This window comes from Punica granatum, chromosome 5, assembly GCF_007655135.1.
Source record: "Punica granatum isolate Tunisia-2019 chromosome 5, ASM765513v2, whole genome shotgun sequence".
Taxonomy (NCBI): domain Eukaryota; kingdom Viridiplantae; phylum Streptophyta; class Magnoliopsida; order Myrtales; family Lythraceae; genus Punica; species Punica granatum.
Genome location: NC_045131.1, coordinates 24946118 through 24972935, shown reverse-complemented (window position 1 = coordinate 24972935; position 26818 = coordinate 24946118). Strand labels below are relative to the sequence as shown.

At 37.3% G+C, this 26818-nt stretch overlaps 2 protein-coding genes and 1 pseudogene across 7 annotated transcripts; 1 reads left to right on the top strand and 2 right to left on the bottom strand.

Annotated features, from left to right (window-relative positions):
- Positions 1 to 3903: 3903 nt before the first annotated feature.
- LOC116208439 (ubiquitin-like modifier-activating enzyme atg7) lies at positions 3904 to 10384 on the bottom strand. Its single transcript, XM_031541887.1, has 14 exons — positions 10107 to 10384; positions 9653 to 9861; positions 8755 to 8946; positions 8619 to 8673; positions 8168 to 8266; positions 7886 to 8074; positions 7368 to 7473; positions 7020 to 7164; positions 5788 to 5946; positions 5496 to 5684; positions 5233 to 5397; positions 4976 to 5091; positions 4429 to 4588; positions 3904 to 4323 (listed from the first exon to the last, which is right to left on the bottom strand). The coding sequence occupies exons 1-14, from the start codon at positions 10237 to 10239 to the stop codon at positions 4144 to 4146; spliced, it is 2097 nt and encodes a 698-aa protein (XP_031397747.1). The 5' UTR covers positions 10240 to 10384; the 3' UTR covers positions 3904 to 4143.
- A 1610-nt stretch (positions 10385 to 11994) lies between these two features.
- Positions 11995 to 15509, top strand: LOC116209228 (ubiquinol-cytochrome-c reductase complex assembly factor 1). Of its 6 annotated transcripts, none has more exons than XM_031542813.1 (9): positions 12001 to 12412; positions 12498 to 12577; positions 12867 to 13063; positions 13577 to 13790; positions 13925 to 14091; positions 14179 to 14303; positions 14374 to 14437; positions 14586 to 14634; positions 15033 to 15509. In XM_031542813.1, exons 3-9 carry the CDS (start codon positions 12890 to 12892, stop codon positions 15104 to 15106), a joined length of 867 nt encoding a protein of 288 aa, XP_031398673.1. In that variant the 5' UTR covers positions 12001 to 12412; positions 12498 to 12577; positions 12867 to 12889; the 3' UTR covers positions 15107 to 15509. The 6 variants fall into 6 exon arrangements, with proteins under 6 accessions (XP_031398676.1, XP_031398673.1, XP_031398672.1 ...); XM_031542812.1 differs by having other exon boundaries at positions 12862 to 13063; XM_031542815.1 differs by having other exon boundaries at positions 12024 to 12412; positions 12569 to 12577; positions 12862 to 13063.
- A 4977-nt stretch (positions 15510 to 20486) lies between these two features.
- Positions 20487 to 23648, bottom strand: LOC116206710 (annotated as a pseudogene).
- Positions 23649 to 26818: the final 3170 nt, after the last annotated feature.

Here is a 26818-nt window from a genome sequence, read left to right as displayed (position 1 = left end):
AAAAATAAAGTGACTTGAAAGTCATACTAATTTATGGTCGTACTAATTTATGTTTTTTATGACGAATTAGAAAAAAAATAATTCATGCTCAGCTTATGGGATTCACATGGACAGATCTCTGCAAGTTAGCTCCGAGGGAATCAATTTGAATCCTGATAACTAATGCGGATATGTGCTAACTTAACTGTCAGCCCAAATCCCTCGAGATTGCTAATTATTTTTCATTACATAATTCGGTCACTCCAATTTCACACATGATGGTTTTCTTTAGAAGTAGCGATCAACGCCTGCCCTCGTATGTAGTGTGGACAAAAAACATATAAAATGAATGGGTTCCGAACCTACTTCTACTCATTGACATTAGTAGTTGTGCATTATTGGAGGGGGATGAAATGAGTTATACATATAGCCCATGCCTAAAGGGGACAGGACAGAAGAGAAGTAATTAGATTTGAAGATCAAATGCATGCATGCAGGGAGAGCAGACATCACATGAGAAAGATTTGTGTTGTCCTTTGATTTTAGACTCCCAAAGGACCTTCCATGAGAGTTTTAATGGGAAAAACTCAAAGTACGTGTGACATTATACAATAGTTTCCTTTATTTTTTTGTTGCCCTTTTCCTGTTCTGTTTGAATATTATTAAATTCCTTTAAAATTTCAATTTAGCTGATAATAATTGTTTATTTTGTAATGCACCGATAAATTAGCGGATAAAAGCGTAAATACTGAGAAATATTGTAACATATTTAGAAGGATGAATAATTGAATGGGGAAAAGAACTCAATCTTTCTTTGCATGTAATACAAGTGTTTGAAACTCATCAGAAATACCTTGAGATCATGATCAAATCGACACCTATAAATGAATTAGTTTTAATCAATAGGTAAAACTCACTAAAAATTATGCATTGTGATTAGAATCAAGCTGAGGTATGATCATAATTAGTTTTAGCCGATAAATTGCATTATATCCCCTTTATCTATAAGTTTCCTTATAACTGATTTAAAAATTACTTAAACATTCAAATCCAAATTATAATCAGAAAAGATCCTCGACTCAGTTTCCTACATATTTTTATCAACATCAAGCACCATATTATATATATACATATACATTTTCCTTGGTGAAATTACAAGGCGTCCTTAATTTATTAGTAATAGTAATCATGGTTCATTATTCCTATTTACCTAGTGCTCAGTTTGTTACCAAGACACAATCTCATGGTTATCAAGTATCGTATTTACACGGTGCTCGTGCTGCCAGGAACATGAAAATATCCACACAGTACTTCAAAGTTCTATTGCTAATTGATCAGTTACTTTGAGCTAGAAATTTGGGATGATATCATATGGTTTGCGGTTGGTTGAACCTGCCACCACCAAATATTAGAAGGAAATAGAAGTGTCCACGAAATGGACTACTTGAAAATCAAACCAATAGCCATTGGTACCTAATTAAATTCATGCTTTCTTTGGTCAATAAGAGCCTAATTAATTGGCAGCCCCATGTTAGTTAGTGCACCACTTCGAGCGAGAGCAATTACTCACCAATTTTGACAAAATTTGGTGAGAATTTTGGTGGCCTCCGATTATAAGTATTTTCTTACTATATATTATCTCTATGTAAGTTTTACTAATTTCCCACGTGTGAAACAGTTGGGTAAAACTAGGGCTTGTGGGTATTAATTTTTTGTGGTGGAGGAAATCAAGAGATTTCCCTTAACCTAGTGAGTTGGTTCGGTGGTCCCGTGATGGCGAAAGCTTGCAACACATTTTACAATCGAGTTATGGTGCTTCAATGCGGGAGAATACTTCTTATCGTGTGACTTGCTACGTACATCAACTGTATACCTAGATTTATCTGCCTCATTGCGAACATGCAAATGTTCACATGAATGGTGAGTTTAATCGAGAAATTATTTTATTATTATTATATTTTGGAACTTATATGGATGGATGGATAAATTGGGCTTGGGTGCTAGTATGAGGTGTACCCACGAATTCTCTCTCTTGCTGCAACCTTCCACACATAGGATGGTTGAGTGGGGCAAAACTTGGATAGATCATCTACTTATCTTTATCTCGACAGAGAATGAAACATGTGTTGATACCTCACGATTTTCCAAAAGGGCAAAATACTTGCCTTCCTATTCACTATATCATCTATCTTGGAAAGCCATCTATATTAATATATTCTTCTGCATGTCTATTAGGATAATGAGCATATGGGATGAATTAGAGGCGTGTAGCAAATTACTCTGTTTTTTTTTTCTTCTTTTTTTCTTTTCCAATTAAAGCAAATCACTCTCTTAGTAGATGGATTTTAAATGCAGTATAATTTCGAAACTCATTGAAAACTATTTTTTTTCCTCGGACGTAATGAGGATTTTATCATTACTTCAAAAATAAATACATGGTAAAATGTTCAAGAGATAAATTACAAGATCAGAAATATCGGAGGGATTTTCCAAGCTAATTACGAAGAAAAATCTATGAAATCACATGAGTAAGGCACAATACAATCATAGTTGGCCTGCCAATACCGAAATCCTAATAATGACAATCCCTTACCAATCTACATAAACCGCATTGAAAACGGATAAAATTTCAACTTATTGAAAATATCTCGTGATTAGGAATAAATTTATACTTGAATGGGAGATTAATAGCAGAAAACCTAAGGATCCAGGCATTTCAACGGGGAAAAAATTAGAGGCTTGCATCATATGAGATTGGGTTCAGAGGACAACCAAATTTAGTCAATTTGAGTGGATACACGGTGAATTTAACGGCGTCACGTAGAGATTACTGGATCGATTGCTTGGGCGGCAATCAATTTCCTCTGGGGCCGATCCTTGGAAGATTTTCCCGTGAAACGAACTTACTATTGATATAATTATCAAAAACTCGCCATTGATATATCTCATTCACCTTGGTGCTCGGTGGAATCAATTATTTCTTCTCAGACTTTCACTATTGATACGTGTTGAGGAAAAACAGATAAGAGTTTTATCATTAATAATTTTTATGGCAATTACCCGAACATTTAACATCCATTCTCTCATTTCTAGCAATCTAAATGGTGTTCCTTAAGCCATGTAATGAGATAGGATCACGGAAAAATTTCTTGACTTTTAGGACAAAAGTTAATTCCTTGACGCATCAAAATGGAACTTCCAACCAAGGTACCAAAATGATGTGATCGTGTAGTAATTATGTTTATCGTCATGCCTCGACAGATTGGGATTTAGTAAGTTCCTTAAATAAAAAACCATCCCGAATATCAATCGGTTATTCTCAACGAACCGCGCTTACACCTCAGGAGCAACTAACCTTGCCCTGAAAATGTTTTCGGCTTCGACTCCAAGTCGTATCTCGTCAGCACCTGACGAGAGAAAAGGCCACTCTTCGTTCATTTGATTGGAAGGAAGGAAATGCTCTTAAACGACTCATTTCATGATGTGTGCGGGGGAGCATTTGTAGTGGCAGACTTGGGACTCACGAATTGCTCCTAATGGACGACTGTTGCTTTTTCGGTCTCCTCATATGACCACTTATCGGGACCCATTCTCACATCAACCTGACACGATCGATATAAGTAACCTCCCCACACGTCAAGAAAATATAGACATACCATGTAACCATGGACTCCGCATCCCATCTACGACTGGCTACAATCAGTGTTTGTGGATTTCCGAGTCTTCAGCATGCAGGTAGTCTACACAGAATGGAGAAAAGATGAAAGGAACTCATGAACACGGATGAGTCCCGAGGTTTCCAATCCCATCAAACATGACTGCATAGTTCGATCAAGATAAGCATTACCAAACTCCATAAAGACGATACTCCACAAAGACGACCACAGGCTAGAGGAATCGACAAGTTGTTTCACATCCATATTCTCAGGTGCAAGTCCACACCATCGCGGGCTGTAAAAACGCAAAACTGAACATGAAACTACAGAATAGTTTCCCATTGGTAATTTCTGTTTCTCATCAAAGACCTATACATAGTGGAATTCCTAGACACATATCAATGAACATATAATTTAAAGTACAGCATTTTGTTCTTCAAATTTTTTGTACAGTTGCAAGAGAAACTTCCCACAGCATCCAAACGGTAGGGCAAAGCAAATAAGTTTTTCAAATTTCGACAAATTCATCTTCATCGTCTATAGCATCTCCATCTTTGTCCCAATCCAAATCAAAAGTGTTTGCTGACTTCATCAGCTCTGTTAGACCGGTCAGATCCTCTAAGTAGGTTGGATGATTGATTGCTTGAAGAACAAATTCCATTCCCCTGTTCCTATACTCTGACACCACCTGTATTTGTCCGCCGTTAAAGAAAGTTTCAGAATTTCAAAAAATGATACTAATCGGAGGTTGATTTCCAAAACTAACAACATTTCTGTAATGCTAAATACTTACAGTTTCGGAACAAGCAGTGCAACTCTTTGAGCTATGTCCTACGAGAGTTATCTGGGAGAATTGCGGGAGGGAGCCTCGGATCTGATGGGGCAAAATGCCAAGAGGTCGCTCATAGCTTGCACTTAAACTCACATTTGCATGTTCTGCTTCCGCATATGCCCTGTTAACATTCAATCGAAAACTAAGATCGCCTTTTAAATGCAAGAAAATAGCTTTAGTGCTGGCATTACACAGCTTTAAAATCCTAACTGGTTTTCGTCGGCCCAAGAGGGATTACTGATCAGAGCCCTTAGAAAACTGGATACGCAAATGAACCATTTCAACTGGAAAGAACCGGCCCACTGACTCATTTTCTGGACAGTTCTTGTTCTTGAACTGGTTCTCCTTACATTTATAAATGCTATCAAATGATTTAATGACATTTTCATTAATGCAAAGTGGAAGCATTAAAGCCCTGGTTCGACGAGTGAGCCCACGGTTAGCTGGCCTGATGTGTGGTCAAGGTGAAAATATCATATGTAAGGTAGTTGAAATGAGAATGTATTACCCATTAGGATGATGTAGGATTCCCACTAAAAGTTCAACTGCGAGTGCTGAAGCGATAGGAGCCAAACCCGGCCGAGTAACCGTGCATTGCTGGTCAAGGGTGCGATTAGCAGTCGACTGCACACAAGGAGGAAGCACCCAATTATCTCGTAGGCAAAAACAGAAACAGTAGAAAGGAAAAAAATGAAAGAAAAAGAGAAAAAAGGAAAGATAATGGCCGATTGATCAAATTAATATCTATTCTAAAAGTTAAATTACGTCAATTGGCGCAACGACATCATTGCAGAAGTAACAGCCCAGTCTGTGCTTTCCTTTATTCTCCGACAGTGATAAGTTGCTCATGTTAATGGATAAGCTAAATGGACCCGCCCCATGCCGCATCACCAAGAAGCTATCAAACCCTAAAGCTGCTGTTATTGTAATCTGCACATACAAATAAATAAATAAATAATATATAATTAACTTTTAGGTCACGAAGGAACAAAATAGAAAAGCAGGCTTAAAGGAATAATTAATGGAACCTTGTTGGAAGTGGCACATAAAACAGTAGGTAGCCAGCGACTTTCCCTTGTGTCTGTCAACAAGAAGACAACATCATGGGAATCGATCAGATCATGCAGGCGCCTGCAATCATTCAGAACACTCTCTTCTTCCTGGCTCGAGATTGGATGTCCGGGCATTGGTATGGACATCACCACGGCTTCAGCTTCCTAAAAAGAAATAAAGCAGCAAAAACAGAATTGCCAAAAAAATTCAGCAGATCAATTATTTCTGGGATGTAGACAAACAGAAGATGATAATATTGCCACTCACTACAGCAGGGAAAATCTGCTTGAGGCTCTTAACAGCAGCAATGGCCTTATATTCGCCACCATTCAAGCAGTCATCCAGCGTATATAATGATTGCCTCAACGGATTAGACACAGCCACTCTGCCATTATCAACTAGGGTGATTTTCCTAACACCCCAAGCCTGCAAATATTAACAGTGCTTGTTGAAAACATACATATCAGCAAAGACAGAAACCAGGATAAGTGTTGTAAGGACGAATGAGCCTGGCAGATTGGAAACTCTGATCGGTTAGTGAATTCAGGAGTTGATGGCAATTTTTATTAATGATGCATAAGAATTCTCTTGATTTGGAGATCACAGAGAAATTTATTGTCCTTTCTTGGCCCTGTGGACATATTTATCAGAACCAGAATGGTGCAGCTGGTTTGACAAAAATTGGGACCTGCACGGTTGGAGTCTAGGTCATGGACTGAAATGCGCAAGAACCTGTTCTTACTAGACTAAACCGGTCTCACTTCACTTTACAAACCATACTATACTAGCTGATTCTTAGTGATGCAGACCCAAAGCAGAAAATCTACTATATCCTTTATTAATAACAAATAAAGATAACTACTATATAAGCGGTTGGACTCATTAAAACTCATATACCTTGACCAGTTTGATGCTCGGTCCAACCATGGTAACTATGTGGCAAAATCATCTGAACATTCTTTTTTCCAACATACATATCAGCAAAGACAGAAACCAGGATAAGTGTTGTAAGGACGAATGAGCCTGGCAGATTGGAAACTCTGATCGGTTAGTGAATTCAGGAGTTGATGGCAATTTTTATTAATGATGCATAAGAATTCTCTTGATTTGGAGATCACAGAGAAATTTATTGTCCTTTCTTGGCCCTGTGGACATATTTATCAGAACCAGAATGGTGCAGCTGGTTTGACAAAAAATTGGGGACCTGCACGGTTGGAGTCTAGGTCATGGACTGAAATGCGCAAGAACCTGTTCTTACTAGACTAAACCGGTCTCACTTCACTTTACAAACCATACTATACTAGCTGATTCTTAGTGATGCAGACCCAAAGCAGAAAATCTACTATATCCTTTATTAATAACAAATAAAGATAACTACTATATAAGCGGTTGGACTCATTAAACTCCCATATACCTTGACCAGTTTGATGCTCGGTCCAACCATGGTAACTATGTGGCAAAATCATCTGAACATTCTTTTTTCCCCCTCAAACACTTACCATGAGCATGCGTGCAACCTGGCACCCAAGAGTACCAGCTCCAAGCAGGAGACACTTCACGGAGAACAGAACATTTAAATCAAGAGACGGCAGGGCCCGCCACCTCATCAGCTTCAAGTTCAAATCTGCGGCAGTTACTACCAACCTGTAAATACAGGGGTATTTGAGGAGTACAGCTCCATTCAGCTCTTGAATAGAATCAAGAAAAGCAGAGATACAGTCTTAAAGTTATCTCTCAACCAAACCACAGATAAGGACACCGGAAAATCCAGTTCAAACTGGTTCCAGTGCCCAGTTTTTGTGGAGCCAGAGACATCCCTATAGAGCAGCTATGCTTGATGTATTTACCTCGTGGGATCCATCGTCTTCGCAAGGCTGATGCACCGGGATCCTTTCTTGCTCCGGTTGAGCTCCCATCCCACAGCGGTGGGCACACAGTCATGATCTCTCCATCCTATTGTATCAGAAAAGATTGATTTTTGAAGCCACCTTAGATATCGAAGGTCTTATAACGAAACAGCTCACGTGTTTCAAAACCGATTCTCCTTTGCAAGCAGACCATAAATACATGCATTTTTGGCAGAAAAGAGTTTTAAATTATCTTTTCATCTACTTCAAATTAATGTGCCATAACGAAGGCTTCAGTGAATTAGGACCAACACTTCCAATCTTGTAAACCCAACACAAACCCATTGCCGAGGAAATAATACAAAAAGTTTACAACCTAACGAGATGTGTATAATTTCACTGATATTATGGGGATGGATGTAATCATATCCAGAGTCATTAATTAGCACCAGAAAAGGTGAGGTGAGAAAAAAATTCGAAATCAGAACAGAGCAGTTACCCAATTTCTGCCTATCTACCTGTGGGAACAGAGACTAGGGCTTCACCAACAAGGGACAGTCCGAGATCTGCAAAACCCCGGTTCTCGCGGTAGCACAAAAAACGGACCTTGTTGATGTTCCATCGAGCTGCAATAAGAGCAAGCAAGTTGCGGAGAGGCCAGCCAGGATTATTGGGAAGGTGACAAGGGTCGTAAAAACCAACAACAACTGCAACATGAAAATTATTTGCCGAAATATCATTCAAATAAAACATGGCCCCAAAATAGCTGGAAAAGATAATAGTGATTGATAGCCTCAAACAGACCTGTTGACCATCACCGTCGCACAATTCCCAATCCTTCAGTGGCCTTAGGCTGACTGACGAGTCTGATTTAACACTAACCAAAAAGAAGGGTACATCTGCAATAGACTCGTGCACATATACATTTTTAGATCCCAATCAGATAAATATGTCAATCACATTTAACAGTAGCTTTGTTGTAGAAAAACTCCCTAGTTTCCAGTAAATTCCTTATTCAATTTTCTCCAGAAAGTTCTCATGAATCATCAGATAAGACATATTCCAAAATGAAATCAGACACTCAATACCTTCAAAACTTGTTTCCTTCAGGAAAGGAAAAATAGAGAAACAGAGAGTTTTTCACAAACAAAAGGATTGTACAGTTTATTAGCCAAATAAAATGGATGGAAAAGTTTTCTATGGAAAGAACAGAGACAAACAGAAGTTATGCTTGTAAGAAGGAAAACCCACCAGCAGTTGCAGTCATTTGACGCCATTCATTGCAAGCAGCAGACAAGGATTCTGCCTACATAGTAAAATAGCTTACTTAAAATACAAGGAAAACAAGATTAATAAATGGAATGTTCCAAATGAACAAAAAATGCACCTCCTTCGAGCTAAACCACTGCGAAGCAGGCTTAATGTCATTTAAAGTTGCAGCGGGTTCGAGAACCAGAGCAGGGAAGGCAAACCAATAATGGAAGCTCCACTTCTTTAGGTCTGCGTATGAGATGAGAAGAAACCGAGAAAGTAGGGTACTATCCTCCACAGCTTTTCCGGAATGAATGTCATCCCAAATCTAATGATTATAAAGGAAGGGTAAAGTTACTTTCCGTTCTTTTCTGATGAAACCAAGAAAGTCATCTCAGGTCCAGTGCAATATAGTGTGACATTTTCCGTATTCTCGATAGATACTGGTAAATAATGTAAAAAAAGTCTCGTATAACAAGATGTGCTCTTCGATAAAGCAAGAAAGTTGCATTTGCTTTCATGGAGAAAAAGACGATACGAGGGATCTAAATGCACTTCTCCATGCGGGAAGGAGATGCTTGAACCATTTTGTCCAAAACCAAACAGCCAATCCTACAGACTTTTCCTTCTTAATGATGGCCAAGAAAATAAAAACTTCCCATGCTGAGAATATATTGAAGTTTATGTTCTCTTTTGATTGGTAGAATGGGAGATCAATAAAAATCTACAGCAACAAAATCTGCGTAGTATTTTATTCCATTCCCTTGACATTCGCTTACCCTTAATGGGCCACAGCCCACAGGTCGCTTTATCGACAAGGATCATGAAGCAGGAATCAATTTCAAGGGAGAGAGACACCAAGATAAGAGTTACTAGATATTGAAAAGAAATAACAAACAGTTTTCATGAGCATTTCATTTGAAATCTAGGTAGCCCGGAACCTTGATTGAACTCTGTCCATCCCACTGCTTTTTAATTAGAACGAAGAATCTCATCAACGCGATCAAATACTCACAAAATTATAGCTAGAATACCTTCTTAGCTTCGGCTTTCAGCAAGGCCTGCTTATCTAGACCATGGTATGTTTCCAAGGTGTTAGTATTGTAAAGCGTTCCAGGAACCCAGCATCTATTCCTATTCCCATGGCTAGTGGAAGATTTCTCGCTAGCTTCAGAAGGCAAAGACTCCGACAAAAGGGTGAGATGATTCGACACTTGAGGGTGCGAGCAGGGCGCATAGAAACCTGCAGGAAGGGCTCAGCAAAATTCTCATCGAAACGACAACGAAGCCAACAACAATCCATAGCAGAATCACAATAACTGGGCATAAAACGAGATTTCATCTTGATTGTTCCTTGAATACTCCACAATCAATGAGACAGGTACACATTGCAACAAAAAAATTTGATCTTGAATTACATCTACTTCAAACAAACAAACATGAAGCTGAAAACTTTTGCGATATTAACTGAACCCAGATGTGGCTGACCGGAGATTGGAATGGGGGAATCGTCGATGCCAAGTTCGTTGAGTTTGAGGGAAGACAACCGGTGCCAGAAACCCTCGTCCACCACGCTCTGAAACGGTGCGAATTGGAGTATGGGCCTCTTCTCCTCCTCCATGGCTTTTCTGATTCTCACCTTCCTTGAGCTGATTCTTTATGATTCAGGGCATGAATTTTTGTGGGTCTCCTTTTATGTCCGATCGATCCCCCGCCTGTTGTCAGATATGGTTTATCGTTGTTGAGTGTTCTTATGCTTTCTTGTCTAATACTATTCTGAGTTAAATGCACTTGACTTAGAGTGTGAGTTTGGATTTGCCTACCCTAACTTCAAAATTTTTGTGGAGTGGCACCTGATGTTATCGGAAAATAAACAAGGTACCCCTTAATCAAATTCCGATCAAATTTCCAGCTAAAAGAGAAAAGAAAATGCATTGTTTTTTGAATTAATAAGCAAGGTTACCAATCAGTCCTTATGTTTAAGATTAATCGGCAAGGTTATCAAGTACCTTCAAATTTTATGATCTTGCGAATCTTCGAAATTGATGATGATCCCCCACCACATGGACTCCCCAGATTTAATCTTAAACATAAGGAAGAGGAATCAAATATTCACAAGCAGTTTTAATCCGAAGACAACACACTTTCTTTCCTCTCTTGGTCGAAATTTTGGTGGGAATTTGATTGAAGGAATACTTTGCTTATTTTTTATGGAGTGTTTGGTTTTAGAGTTAAGTAGAGTTGAGTTTTGATTTTATTTGGGTTGTAATAATTGTGTTGTTGAATTATGAGAAAGTGTGAAAAGTAATAATAGTTGAGAAAAAATTATTTGTGTTGTTGAATTGTGAAAAAGTAATGGGTAGTTGAGAGCCTTTAATATTAAAAATTAAATTGATTTTTAAAAATTGAAGAAAAGATCCCCGTAATTAATTATGTTTTTATTATTTAGTCAGTCTTTAAAGTTAGCGTTAAAAATTTTAAAATATAATTGTAAAATTAAACGAAGCGTTAAATTTTATAAATTTGAGGGTCAGGGGACAAATTCAAACCCCTTATAGATTTGGAAACAAAGTGTATTTAACTCTATTATTTTTATTTTTATTATTATTATCTTCCAAAATTACAAGAAATTGCACACAACTCCCCCAACAAAAATTTTAAAAAATTGCCATTTCAGCCGTTGTCAGAATTCTACTAGTTGGGGGAATTTTGGGGGCCTATCCCGCTTCCCATTACTCAAGAGGTCCAATTAAACCCAAGTGGAGCATACATCGCCTCATTTCGAAACAAAATTGGGTGGGCCCAAAACAGTTGAGTGAGCACTCACTCTTGGGTTGCATCTACTAAAATTGAGATTTTTTTTCGATTAGATGAAACGTCCATAATCTAGTATATTAAAATAAAAATTCTAACATTCTGTTTATTTTCAAAATTAAAATCACAAAAATTTTATTTAACTTTAAATCAATCCACTAAACAACAAAATACACATTTATCAAGTTAAAAATTTTAACTTTAATTTTAACTCAACACACTACGTAATATTTTATCATTTTTCCACAATCAAAATTAAAATTACTTTAACTTCTGAAATCAAACGCACCATAAATATTAAAAAGTTAAAATCATTTTGATTTTGATTTAACTTTAAATTTAACTCAATACACTACACAATAAAAATATGTATTTCTCAAGTTAAAAATTTTAATTTTAACTTTAACTCAACACACTACACAACAGAAGCACACATTTCTCAAGTCAAATTTATAATTCCAACTCATTTGTCCTTTTTCACAATTAAAATTAAAATTACTTTAATTCTGAATGCAAACGTATTGTTAATAATCGACACGGATGATCCTCAGATCCCTTTGATCACCAAGCCTGAATAACGCATCTGAAACTTCTTGATCCTCGTCACTATGCTAGACGAGGAGCGCACCACTGTTTTATTTCCACTCTCAGTTGAAATTGGGATTTCGGCTCGCAGCACATAAGATGCGACATTAGAAAGGTCCCCACGATCTCCGAGTTTCAAGTGAAAGTTATCAGGTTTCAATCAATCGGAGGGGAAGACGAAGGAGGCTACGCTCAATGCCTCTCTCCTCGATTCTCATCTCTGTCCCAACCTGACTGCTTTCCCCTCCTCCTCCCTCAACCGCCCGCGACCTCTTGCCCTCGGTCGCTGCTCCTCCGACCAGCCCGAACCTCATCTCCATATCCCGGCGGCCCTCGCCGCTTCTGCCTCTCCTCAAGCCTTCCTTGAAAATCCTTGGCAGATTCGTTTGATTCAGGTAAACTGTAATTCGTACTGACTTTTGATTTCCATCCTCAAGCGGGTCTTGTACTGATCTTTCTTCCTCCCCTCCTCTGTCGGAGGTTCCTCTACTTTTTCTCCTCCCAACCCGTGACGCCACTTCCTCTACTGATCTCCGACGGACGCTTCTAAGTCATTTCAGGTAACCCATTCCTCTAAATGCGGAGAAAATTTTTAGACACTTGAACAGAGTAAACATCAGTAATGCGGAAGCTCACAGTATTGTGGAAAGATTATGTCAGTAACTCAAATTCTCAGCTTTGGTCATCCCTTCGCTGTGCCACTTCATGCTCTTGGTGTCGGAATTCGAAGCAAAGCTATATAAATTTTGCTGTGTTCTGGTTTTTCGTGGATCAGGAAAGCAAAAGTGAGCTCATTATTTTTCAATTTGATCTTAACCATTTGGTGTTTCATGGGAAATGGCAGTGCAGTTTGGGTTCTTGAGGAATTCATCATGTTGCCACGATGGAGCAGAGCAATGAATTGTTTATCGAGGGTCAGGACAGTAAAGAGCGTGGAGAGCTGCAAAGAATTTCCAGTGCTTTCGAATCACAACTATGCTGTTGCTGCCTCTGCAGCACCTACAGCCACATATTCCCCTGATAATGGTCTCCCCGGCAACGCTGCAGTACGTAGTGAAAATATGTGTCGTCACTTCAGTTTTAAGCTTAACTTTCTGTTTTTTGCGAATTGAAGAAGTCATACTTTCAGACAATATATTAATTGAATTATATGTAATGATCAATAAATTCAGTTTTATTTGCATCAGTAATATAGTTAGATTGTTGATAGTAATGCATTCTTTTCATACCACTTCTTTTTTGGGGTTTATTAAGTAGCTGCATTGGTCGATGTATAATTGTGTTGCTTACCTGATTCTTGAAACATCCTTGTTGAGGTGATGGCGGGTAGAAGATGGTTTTCGGCAAGATTTGATTGCATTCCTGTCCAGTTACTTACATGTATATGTGAGGCAATGCTTGTAGACATAGGTCTATACTTTAGGAATTCTTTAATGCCCAGTTGTTTCTGTCTTCATCTTTTTGTTTGATTTAGTTGGATTTGCTAATCTATAAAAGGTGAGATATAGCGTGAGTGCATGAAATTATTGTTGCTGCAAATAACCCAAACTTTTCAACAGGCAAATTTGGGTAAAATGTTTCAATCTAAGCCCTGTTCCCTAGCTCTAGCCAGAGACTCTCCATTGAGAATAGAGGAGCCACATTATGAAGGCATTCGACATTTTCTTCTCAAGTTGATGCTTTTTTACAGCAAGCAAAGCAAATCTATCAGAGGAGCAAATGTCGTTTACCGGCGTATCCTTTCACAAGTTGATAAACCCCCAATTTATGAAGGTAACTCCTACTTTCTGTTCTTCTGTATTTTGTGAAATTCTTTCTTGTTTGTCTTTATATGCCGAACTTATCTGCTTCGATGCTTTATTTCAAAAATTGGTAGCCTGAAGCAATTCTTTTTCCCTCTTTTGCAGTATTTAATTTGGAGAAAACATTTAAAATGACGTTTTCTCTACTTGTACTTCATATGTGGCTTTGCTTGCGCCGCTTGAAACAAGAGGGAAAGGAAGGTGTCGAATTTGGGCAATACTTATACGAGATCTACAATCATGATGTGGAGTTAAGAGTATCTAAAGCCGGGGTATATCATTGGGACCTTTTTGATTGATATATTTTGTTTCTGGGGCTTGCACATGCATAATTTCTTATGCTCGTCTCTTAATTGCAGGTTAACTTATTGTTGACGAAGTGGATGAAGGACTTGGAGAAGATATTCTATGGAAATATTGTTGCTTATGAAACTGCCATGCTTCCAGATGCTAAGCAAGATGAACTAGTGAATTCGATATGGAGGTAATATGACTGTTTTATTCAGAGGCGATGGTAATTTTATACTTAATGCTTTTCTTCTCCAATGTTGCAGGAACATTTTTTCTGACGATGGCTCACCCATGCCAACTGATCCTGCTGTACTATCTGCAGTCCAGGCACGCGATGATCTGTTCTCTCTTTTAATTATGTTCTTTATGACTGAGGTTCTGTTAGTTTCTTTGACCGTAAGAATGGATTGACTGCTAATAGGTTGCATCTCCCAGTGGTAGAGTAACAGTGTTTGTTTTTCACTCATTTTTGCAGGCAATGGCAAGGTATGCTCGTCGGGAATCATTTTGCCTCTCCTTGACAGGTAATGAGCTCTTTTGAATAATAATAATGAGTGGGCAACTTCACTGGATGCTCTGAATACCTCAAATCTTCCACATCCCCATTTTCTATCATCCCTCATGAAAGAGGACTATAGATCTTTTAACAGCCCCCTTTTAGATGCCCGAGCCGTTTTCGTTTTACTCTAATATCTATTAAGCCTCTGATGCTCAGTTTTGGGGGCCCTTCAGACTGATGTCTTCTTGCCAATTACATGTCAAATCAAATAAATTATGTATTTGTTTGCCTTGAGTTGTCAAAGCGGTTTCTGGTCCATATATTAGCTCACTTCTTTCCATGCCTCTTGCTAATATTGGCATAAAACATGTTTGTTGATCTCTGACTTTTATTTTGACTTTTTATGTGAATTTTACTCTGCAGATAAAGAGGCGATGTTTTCAGGGAACTTCATGTTCACCCGCTTGAAGAGTTCAACCGATCCCATGAAAGCGTAAGTGGTAAAATGATGTCTGATTTGTGCATCATTGGAGTCATAAAGAAGAGCGGGGACTGTTATTCCACACGGCTTCCGAGATGTCATTTGACATCATCCAGCAGCTTACTCTTATAGCTATTTCAGCATCGCTCAGTACACTTGGTTCTAATATTTCTTGGCCGTATTGGAAATAAATCATCGATGGTGGAGCAGAGTTTAGAAACTTTGTGAAGAGGTTGATGTTTTATCCATCTTTCATCGACTAATGTTCATGGTCCATCAGTGAATGTGGAAAGATACCAACAAGAGGATGAGGCAACTTGTTGAATGACAGATAGTTTATTATTTTGCTTTTAATTTGTTATTTTGAGAATAATTGTTCATGCAATTTGTCATTTAATAAAGTAATATGTTATTCTAAATTTCTAATTTTTTATGTGATAAAAATAATTAAAAAGTTAGTGCAGAGGTTTTAGAGTAGAATAATTTCTCTACTCAACTTTTTGAAATAAGAAAAGTCAAAAAATAATTATTGCAAGTGTTAACAAATATATGGATAGTAAAATAGATATATATATATATATATATATAGTTAAGTATATAGGAAATTTATCATCAAAATTGATTATAAAAATGGTTTAAAAGTAAGAAAAAATATTATTAATAAAAGAAAAAAGATAAAACTGTAATAATTATAGTTTTGAATTTTGAAAATAATGTAGCTGAGTTAGATATAATAAAATCTTTATTTGAAAATCAAACGCAGTAAAACGTCACTTTTCTTAAAAGAAAAAGTTTTTTTAAAATAAAGTATTTTAATTAAAAACAAAAGCAAAGGGAAAATTCTATGCGAGGGAGCTTATAAGGCACATAGCATGGCGCCTCTTTGATGGCTACACCGTCTGAGCATGGTCATTCCTTCATGGTTTCAAGCTCTCAGTCACACCCAGATTGGGTTGGTGGTGACTACGGTGAGACTTCACCACGTAAGATGGGGAAGGAGAGGGAAAAAGATTTGAAGTCTCATTATTAGGTTTTGGAGTTGTGATATGTGATATTTGTTTTTTTTATTGGAGGACAATGGTCAATACTACCTCATCCGAGGTCATCACCACCCTTACTATCTCAATGGTTTCCTACAACTTTAGATGGGGGTGGTGATTGACGGGAGGAGCCCCTATCACCCCAAAATCGAGAATCACGTAAAAGCTAGCCACCACCACACCACATGCCAGGTAGCAAATCACGATTTAGGGTACTATCAACCTCAGTATAAGGAGATGGTGGCAGAGACAGAAAACATCCCCAATTTTCTTTTGTGACACTGTTTTTTTTTTTCCCCTTAATAAATTTTTCACAAAGCCAGACGGTTTGGGTGGGGGGAAAATTATATGCGAGGGGACAGCTTATAAGGCATTGGCGCCTCTTTGATGGCTACACCGTCTGAGCATGGTCATTCCTTCATGGTTTCAAGCTCTCAGTCACCCGATTGGGTTGGTGGTGACTACGGTGAGACTTCACCACTGTAAGGATGGGGGAAGGAGAGGGAAAAAGATTTGAAGTCTCATTATGGGTTTTGGAGTTGTGATATGTGATATTTGTTTTTTTATTGGAGGACAATGGTCAATACTACCTCATCCGAGGTCATCAACCACCATTACTATCTCAATGGTTTCCTACAACTTTAGATGGGGGTGGTGATTGACGGTGAGGCCCTATCACCCCAAAATCGAGAATCACGTAAATAGCAGCCACCACACCACATGCCAGGTAGCAAATCACGATTTAGGGTACTAGCAACCTCAAGTAAGGAGATGGTGGCAAGACAGAAAAACATCCCCAATTTTCTTTTGTGACACTGTTTTTTTTTTTCCCCTTAATAAATTTTTCACAAAGCCAGACGGTTTGGGTGGGGGCCTCACTGGCGGACCCCACCGCGTCAGGAATCCACCCAGCCCGGCAGGGGGTTGGTTTCTATTTCCTTTTGGTTTTTTAATTTTCTATTTATAAATTTTCTATAATTTTTTGTGAATTCCACGAAGACAATTAAAAACACCGGAAAAATATTTGAGGTTAGTACCCAAGTCATCAGTAGTTTAGTGCTCAGTTATAATTTGGACCAAAGGTGTGCTATGGACTAAAATGTTGTAGTGTTGAGTTAAAGTTAAAGTTAAAATTTTTGACTTGGGAATGTATATTTTTGTTGTGTAGTATGTGGAGTTAAAGTTAAAATTAAAATTTTTGTGATTTTAACTTTGAAATCAAACAAAATGTTAGACTCCTCATTATAAGGGAAAATTGCACAATTGATACAAAAACTTTTGCAAAGTTTCACCGATGGTACAATCAAATGCATTCCGTCAATTTTTGCTGATTCTGTTAGCATTTTTTGACGTGGCATTTTTTAGCTAGTCAGAGTATATTCATTAAAAAAAAAGAGTCAAAGTAGTGATGGAAGTTGTGAATATAATATGGGTTTTTCTAACCTGTATACCCTGGCTATATTTGGTCGGCGGGTTAAGGATGTGATTTAAATTGGGACGGGATCAATTTAAATCCTAAGGATAGTCAATATCCTAATCATGTGTTTGTTGTAAAACCAAAGTTTAGAATAAGGATATATGTGAAAAATGACCAAAATATCCTAAAAGTAAATAATTTTTTTATTTTTCATATGTGAAATAAGCTTAAAAAATTAAAACCCATTTTAGAATTAAAATAATAATTAAAAAAAGAACGTGCAAAACCTAATCTAAAAATTGAGGCAAGGACGACGGTAGTCTGACGTCGGCCATCACTGCCAGGCAAGGTCGTCGGTGACCTCGGTGGAGGCCGGCATCAAATCTCTACTGCTTGTGATTTGTCTCTCTCTCTCTCTCTCTCCATTGAAAAGAGAGAGGGAGCAGGGAGAGAGGGGCGGCCGTCCCAATCAAGGTTGGCGGTGGCATTAGAGGTCACTGGCTTGATTAGGGCAATGGTGGTTAGCCTCTGGCCACCACCGCTCCTCTCTCCCTCCTCCTTCTCTCTTTGAGGGGAGGGAGAGGAGGAGAAATCCAGGGCGGTGGAGGCTCGACGCTGGCAACCACTGTCGAGACGAGGTCGTCGACAACCCCAATTAGGCGGTGATGGCTGGAGTTTGGTCACTGTCGTCCCTTTCAATCTTTTGGTTTCAACGCACAAAAAAAAATGTAGTGACAATTTTGGCAATTTTAATGTTAGGATAGGGCATTTCTATCTTTCGACACAACTATTAATCTCAATCCACCCTTATTTGACCCCCTAAATGGGATTAGTCTCTTAATAATTATATCTCACGTTATCCCTTTCTTGTCAACACCAATAAGGATTTCGATATTCTAATCCCAATCCATATCCCAACGACCAAACGCAACCTAAGGGCATCGAATAAGCAATTATGATTTGTCATAAATATATTTGTAGCTGTCATTAATGATCACAAACCTATATTTTCAATGTCAAACATACCCATCATTTATTATTATTTTTATTGGTAACAACCCTATCAAGTCTAACAAAATATAATTTATGATAATTTAATTACATGATATAATTACAGTAAAAAAATTAATTGTAAAAAATAATCCTAAAATATGAAATTTTGAATCCCATGAACCTAAAATAAGAGATCCTACTGCAATCAGATACTCCAAATTCATTTTATGATTTTAAGGTTTTATGATTTTAGGTATATGATTCTTAGGATTCTAATGCTTTGGGGTTTAGAATTTGTTATTTAGAACTTGATTTACAATTTATTAGTTAGAACTTAAGATTTTAGAGTTTAGGGTTTATAATTTGAGATTTATTACATAGATCGGTTAATTAAGTTAATCTAATATAAATTATGGTCAGAAAATTTGTTTTGTCCGATGACATATTTTGGTAACAAAAAGTCAAATAATGACCAGTGATAAAATACTACGGTGATAGAATTAACTTTTAAGTGAATTAGGCACAAGTTCTAGCAAATTTGGTTAAGTTTTAGTGAAAATATGTTTTTATCGCCAATTCATTTTGAGGAAAATAAATACATCATATAGCATAACTTTTGAATATTTTGTTTTTTTTTGTTTTCGTTACATGAGAGGCTATGGGCTAGTACAATAAAATGAAAATTCTAAATATCTAATAAAGGGACACGGTTACAATGAGGCCATGACCCTAGTACAATGAAATGAAAATCCTAAGGGGAGGTTGTGATTTTTCATCCAAAATTGACGGATTTTTCGACCTAGCGAACCTACTTGGTAAAATGAAACACACATGACCACTCGGTTGGACCCAATCTTTGCACGTCATATCAACAAAACCGTTAAATTTTGATTAGAAAATGACGACGTGCCATATTTAAAATAAAAATATTAGATCATGTTTTTCTATGCAATTTTTAAAGGCTATGACAAATTTACACAAAGTCCAAAGATTGCCATATGATGTATCTTTCACTAGTAATGAATTAGAAATAAACTCGTATTTTCGGGCTTTAGGGTACAGAGTTATAAATACATCAGTCGTTAAATCATTTTTTAGCTACTATCTATGTTTTTTTGATGAAAAGCTACTGTCTATGATATCACTCTACATTTTAGTGACAATTGTGAATTTTAGCCACGTGACTTTATGTGATTGCTAGTGACAAAATAATTCTTTTGTCACTAACATCTAGCGACCAATTATTTTGTGGCCTATTTTTTTGGTGTGAATCTTCGTATTCGGAAATCTAATTGGGACTTGACTAATCCAGTGGAGCTGGGTCAACTCACTAAATGGTAAAGCTCTCATAATATGAATTTTTTGCATTTATAAAGACTTGAACTCGATGCATTGATTAACAAAAAAACAAAAGAAAGCATTTTCTCTTCTTTGGTTCCAAATTTGAAACACTTTATTACCAAAATTAGTTATCTTAATGAAAAGTTAAAGTTAGCCATAAACAAAATTATTTGAAAATATACGTATAATTTCTAATAACTTTTATACATAAGATAGATTTGAATAAAAAATTTATATTAATTATTTACATTAATAGATTAAACTATAATTAGATACAATCTCACACATTAGAGGATTCAATGAAGAGACATTCGCACTAGACCTAAAACTGAAAGGTTGAAGTGTTTGATCTGAATCAATGGGTTTCATATGCTCGTCTGATCGAGACAAAATCGAACAGCTTCATATATATTATGCAGATCCTTTTTCACAAAGTACAAGAGTACAATGTTTCTTTCAGAGATGCTTCATAACCAAGACTTTCTTTCTGATGACAGGAAAACATTATACATTCACATTCAAAACCTAGCTTCAATTCACAAGAACCCACCACCGATAACAACAATTTTCGGTTTGTTTTTGTTTTCGATGTCTAATGAAGAGTGTTTAGAGGTACCAAAGATACTAGATATGAGTTTGACCCTTGAAAATATTATGAGGGAACAAGAATAGGAATGCGGATCGAAATGGGGCGAAATCTTAGCTTGACGGATGCCGGGACTGATTACAGAGGTAGAATGAGAGATTTATATAAGCAACTGAAAGGGATGTATACAAATTTTAACAGTGCTCCGGCGCCGACCGTATTGAATATTCACATAGATGAACTCGAGGACTCGAACTATGAAACCTTCTGCCTCTTTCTCGAAGGTGCTACTTTGGGAGAGTATTCAAGTGATGCAGGCGCCTTATCAAGGACAGAACTCAATGATCTATAAATCGAACTCGAGAGAATTCCATGAGCGCTTCTTGGTTCATCCCTGCAGCTTGTGAATAAGAACACAATCTTCAACCAATCCTCAAGGGTTGAAATCTCTGCCTTCATGAGCTTCATCGTGCCAAGGGAACTGACGGCCTGTCTGAGATCAGCGAATAGATCAGGTCGGTACTTGCAGCAGAGTGACGCCCTGAAAGAAACAGTGGCATGTTGATAAATATCGTCGCACGTCTCAACCGTTAATTCTTCGGAATCCAAGGGGATGAGCAGGCCTCTGATGGATTCTAAGGCAGTCTTCTTTTGCACTTTCACTTGGTTTATGACCTCTGCAAGCAATGTTGCTTTGTCCATCTAAAAATCATATGGAAAACATGACCGCTGTCAAAAACAGACTATATCTATATCTATTAAATTTTGGCGAACATCGTGCTGCTGTCAATGTATATTCACATTCATAGAAGACATGAATTTCCAGAGCCAACAACATGGATGTTGAGAATCAATGTTTTGTCATGTATTTTTTCTGCTCAAAGAAGCGATGACTATACCGAAAGAACAAACTCAAAATTCTGTGGAAAAAACACAGAAGAAGAAAACTTCAAAATAATCTCATGATTAAGTTATTAATTCCATCAAACTCACATTCAACCAATAAATAAGGAAAAAACTCAATGATGGGGTCCATGATGCAATGCCTTGCCGGGACCTGTAATCTAAATGCAATTGTTAGCATAAAATAACCAATAAAATAATGTTCTTATGCCGACAATCAAATTAAAAACCAATTCTAAACAAACATATGGTTTTCAAGGGGGACTTCCTCTTTAATATAATCAAGCATGAGGTCGCTGACAGCAGTTTGCCAATAAAAATATTATTTGACTTTGTGGATAAGAAACCTTCTTAGCTTAGCATTAAAAAAAATGACAAAAAAATAAACCAAACAATAGAAAGTTGAAACCTTTACTACCAACAAAAATGCCAATTTAATTTAGAGCTGCTGAATGTTTATATAGTAGAGATCAATACAGCTTCTTTCTCGATTGGTCGATTTAGTTCAATTTACATTGCATCTCCAGAACAGATTGGGTGTTATCAAGAGCAGTTATAATGTCAAAGACTTGGAGAGAGTTCACAGAAAGGAACATTTGTCGGTTGCAGAACTCAAAGGTCATTTGTGTATCTTACAATTACGACGGATTGGCAATAAGATTAACGAGAGAAGCCTGACTTACCAAGTTAATGATGTGAATTAATTCAAAATTTTAGCTATTTTATATACAAGTTTGATCTATAAATGATGCCAAAAAACGTACATGTTCAGAGCTGAACAAGGAAGTCGTCGCTATTTATCTTACGGCTCAAGCAGACTGTTAGCTTATTCAAAATGCAGAGATAGTGTAACAGAACATATGTATAGGCTTTTAACTAATTAAGGAGGTGTAAAGAGAGACCTTATCGGTGGAGGGCACGAGATCCCGAAGTGTGGCAGATGGGCATTGATTCTCTGCCTCCTCCTCCGCTCAGCCTCGCTGTGGTTCTTCAGAGCCAACTTGGCCTTAGCCTCTGATACATTCTTCTTCGCCACTCTTACTGGAGCCTTCACGAGCTCTCCCTTCTCACTGTCCAACACCAGTGACTGAGACTTTGCTGATGATCCGCCTCGTGAAGCCATGTTCCGTCCACCGAAATCACACGGAAATGGACCCACTGGGTCGAAACAACCCGCCCCGAATGAACCGTTCGATCCGCAGGCATTCGTATCCATCGAAAGATGCAATCTTTTCCAAGGAGATAATTTCCGGACTTTAGACCAAACTTTCCTATTAGAGCTCAATGTGCCGGCAAGCTCTGTTTCCAGTACAGGACTAAACTCGATCACCGAATAACAATACAAGAAAGCCACGTATCCTCGTTCATCAACTCCCAACTCCGATTCCTTCTATTGCATCGGATGTAAATCCTTTCGTACAACTGATGCGGACAATATGATGCACCAGTACTCGATACAGAGGCTAAAAGATGCGATCTTTCTAAGCGTCGTTCTGACCTGTAAAGAAGAGATGATTGCTGAGCTTAATAACTCGAAGCCGGATAGGCTGCCACCTGCACTCGAATGTCAACAGGAAATAAGACCTCTAAACTTAAGAGTGGACATGAACCCAACAACAGTCGACCAAGCCGACATGACATGAGAGATGAGACTTAACCTGGTACAGTTCTTGGAAGGACACTGTCAACACTCTGTTTGCCACCTTAGCGACCAGGTGGACGGTTGGTGGGAGCAAACCAGAAGGAGAGCTTGTGGAGAGGGAAAGTCTGGTGATTGGTTGCAGGAAGGAGGATGATGGTGCCGGACAAGACCACTGATACACCTTCCATTTAGAGGACAAAAAAGGAGCAAAAACAAGGGCTTTTCTGGGAGGATTTGTTTGTAATCAAATGGACGCAAGGGGGTAAAATTATCAGTGAGAAAAAACCCACATTTTCTTCCTTAGGGTCTTGAAAAACATCTTCCTTGTCCTTTCCTTTCTGGGCTATCGAGATGTGCCCTCGTGATGTCGTTGGGAGCAGAACTAAATATGTCTGTGGGTCTCGGAGGAAGAGATCAGATCAGAAGGAGGCTTTGTTTAAGCTTTTTTGGTCGACGAAGATTTGAGCTGTGTCCCCTCTGGTCTCTGGGGATTCCGAATGAATATATTGAAGAGACAAAGAGAGAGACAAAAGGGCTTCTTCTCAGTCTCTGTGTGAGATGAGAGAGAGGGGGAGGGGGAAGAGGTTTGACTGCTGGGAAAGGGACGCTGTCCTTGAAATGAAAGAAACCAAACCAAAGACGGAACAGAAAAATTGCTATCAGTTGCAAGAATTGAGACTCTCTCTGATTATAAATAGCAGTTTAGTCCCAAGAAAATTGGGGCTAAGCTACAACAGAAATGCCCCCAAATAAATATATATAGTTTTTTAGGGTATGCACCCTAGTATCATAAACTTTTCAATGGGCCCCGACTAAACAGTTAGTACTGAATTGACCTGTTAAATGATAAAACTCTCACATAATAAACTTTCTTTATTCAAAAGATTTGAAATATAGTATTTATTTTCTTTATATAATTTCTAAATACAATTTATGGAGTATGAGTATATAATACTATGACCAAGCATTTATAAATATAATTTACGTATGAATAAGTATAAACCTAAACTAATAAATTTTTTAAAATATTTATTTTTATTAATTTCGCAAAGAAATTCGCATCAAGATTATTAATTTTAAAAGTAACTCACATCAAAATCTTATACAAAGTAAGGCGGGGGTAGAAAATTAATATGTAGAAAGAGGAAATTTATTAGAGGTGAAATATTTCCAAGATTAAAGAAAAAGGGTTAATAAGGTATTGAAAAAATCAAATATGCTCAATAAATGAACATTTGAACCAATATAGTAAGTAATAATTGACTGATAAGGGCATCGGATAGAAAAATCCAATTTTACATTCCTTTTTTTGTAAGTAATTTTACATGCCTTTTTATGTTGTCTAACTCCATAAACTGATCCTTGAATTTTGATTTTATTTTATTCTAATGTTAATATTCCATTCCTAATTGTATTTTTTATACTCTAGTATCTCCCTCATTAAATATTACGAAAAGAGTTATAGGCCTTTATCAATAGTAAATTCTGAATTAGATTTATTTGATTAACTTTTGATTTTAAAATTGGGTAAATTACTCCGAGAATACAAAATTTTTTTGAACTATAACACTTTGGTACAAAAAGAAAACATTCCTACAATTTGGTAGACTACGTTTACAAAATGTCCCAATCAAGTGCATTCCGTCAATTTTAGACTGACGGCGTTAGGAAATACTGATATGGATGCTGACATTTCAAGGGGCATCTGATGTGTCCAAACATTGAAATAAAAAAGTTTTGAAATATAATTAAAATAATATAATAAAGAAAAATAAATTCTAAATTATAAATAAAAATTAAAAGGTTTCCAAAGATTCCCCTTGACATATATGTTCTTGATCGCCATGGGTGGTGCAGCGACAGTGGCGTCAAAGAGCGAGCAAGGGCGGTGGTATTGAATACCCGATGCAAATCGTAGCACGACTTCAAGGGATCTAGTTCAAGTTCCAATTGGACCGATTACGCGAGCACGAGCAAAAAAGTTTAAAGACGAACTCAACGGTCTGATTCAAGAAGTTTGGGCTCAAGCAAATTCGTGGAGGCCCATTGGACATGAACCACATGATCAACAAAGATCCATCAACATGATTCAAGTTATAGAAGATTCTAGACAAGGCTAAATTCAACAAGTGTTTGAGGAAGTTTCTAGAATATTTGAAAATCAAGAGAAGATATCATCAGATTTGTTTAAAGTTTAAATTTCATGGAGATATTCTCGGGATATTTAAATTGCATATTTTTATAGATTATGTCATATCTCTATCGATATTTTAGGTTTTATTTTTCTTATCTATAGGAGGAGATATGGCCAGATTATGATTAGTTTATGTCTATATATATTCATCTTAGTGAATTTTTAATAGGAAGGAATATTCAGAAAATTGTGAGAGTATTCTCTTTGGTTCTTAAAGAACTAATTTGAACTTATCAAAAATTTCCGTGGCGTTCATCATCGACTTATCAAACGGCTTTCCACCACCGTTTGTGGCGTCTTCATCGATTTATCAAACGGCTTTCCATCACCGTTTGTGACGTCTTCCTATATACCAAGATTCTTGTTTCGCAATAAATAACGGGTTGATGTCAGTTATACCAAGGTTCTTGTTTATGTCGTAAACAATTGGTCAAAAGTTTGTCAATCAAATCTAATCGTGGAACGATCTTAGGTTCCTTTAGTTATCGGGTCTCGTCATTCTTGGCGGGAATCGCATCAATACCACATCCATGGTCCCTGTCTCTCTCCCCCTTTGTTTCTCCATCTCCATGAGTCCTCGTCTCCATGAATCTCTCCGTTTCTCCATCTTGATGAGTCCTCTCCCTCTCTGTTTCTTCATTTCCACACACAAACCAATAGAGCACATAGAGACCCCCAAAGAATGATTCATCACAAACCCATCAAGTAGCAGGTAAGAAGCAACACGTGATTTTTAGTCAAATATAGCTAATAGAAAAAAATACAAGATCAGAAGTCTGTTGCTAGGATTGATGTAGAATATATATATATATATATATATATATATATATATATATTCTAAATGGAAGCAAGACCGGAGAAGGGAGTGGGGGAGTCCCCACCGGTGACTTTCCTCGGAAGGTGGATGGCCGGTGGGGATTCTCCCACCCCCTTTTCCGATTTATGTTTCAAAAGACAAAGAAAAAAAAGTTTTAGGGATCCAAATTCGGGGTGAGGGAACCCCTGCTTGCGACCTCGGGTTTGGGGGTGGCGTCGTCGATGGGTGGCGCCCTAACCCAAGGTTAGTCGTCGAGGGAGACCTCTCGAAAATCATTTTTCATTTTTTAAAATTTTTATTTAATTTTAATGTTTGGCCATGTTAGGTGCCCTTTCAAATGTCAACAAGCACGTCGGCATTTTCTAATGCTGTTAGCCAAAATTGACGAAATGCACTTGATTGCAACATTTTTTAAACGTTGTGTACCATATTGTAGCAATTTTTTTCTTTTTGTACCAAAGTGTTACATTGCAAAAACTTTTTGTACTCCCAGAGCAATTTACCCTTTAAGATTTCAAAGATTTAATTACCTAAAAAAACACGAATTTTTCACATTTTATTAATTTTAGCATGAACTTTTTTCCTTGACTTAAAAATGCACAAATTATCGATTTAATAATTTTAACATGACCTCAACTTTTCTATTAATTATAAACAAAAATTGTTGACGTGTACTATCGATGCCACGTGACTCATGATGATTTATTGAGGAGGACACAAAATTTTTTTTTAATAAAAATATTCTAGAGAATAAAAAAAAATTGAAGGGGATAAAAGGTGGGGCAGTGGTTGGTG

Bases quoted from the DNA above. Each gene is read 5' to 3' on its own strand.
- LOC116208439 (XM_031541887.1), bottom strand. From the start codon at position 10,239: ATGGAGGAGGAGAAGAGGCCCATACTCCAATTCGCACCGTTTCAGAGC. The intron at 8,267-8,618 runs GTGGGTTTTCCT...AGTCTATTGCAG, and splicing joins TCAAATGACTGCAACTGCTG to ATGTACCCTTCTTTTTGGTT. The intron at 5,947-7,019 runs GTAAGTGTTTGA...TAATATTTGCAG, and splicing joins AGGTTGCACGCATGCTCATG to GCTTGGGGTGTTAGGAAAAT.
- LOC116209228 (XM_031542816.1), top strand. From the start codon at position 12,890: ATGTTGCCACGATGGAGCAGAGCAATGAATTGTTTATCGAGGGTCAGG. The intron at 14,304-14,373 runs GTAATATGACTG...CCAATGTTGCAG, and splicing joins CTAGTGAATTCGATATGGAG to GAACATTTTTTCTGACGATG. The intron at 14,438-14,585 runs GCACGCGATGAT...TCATTTTTGCAG, and splicing joins CTGTACTATCTGCAGTCCAG to GCAATGGCAAGGTATGCTCG.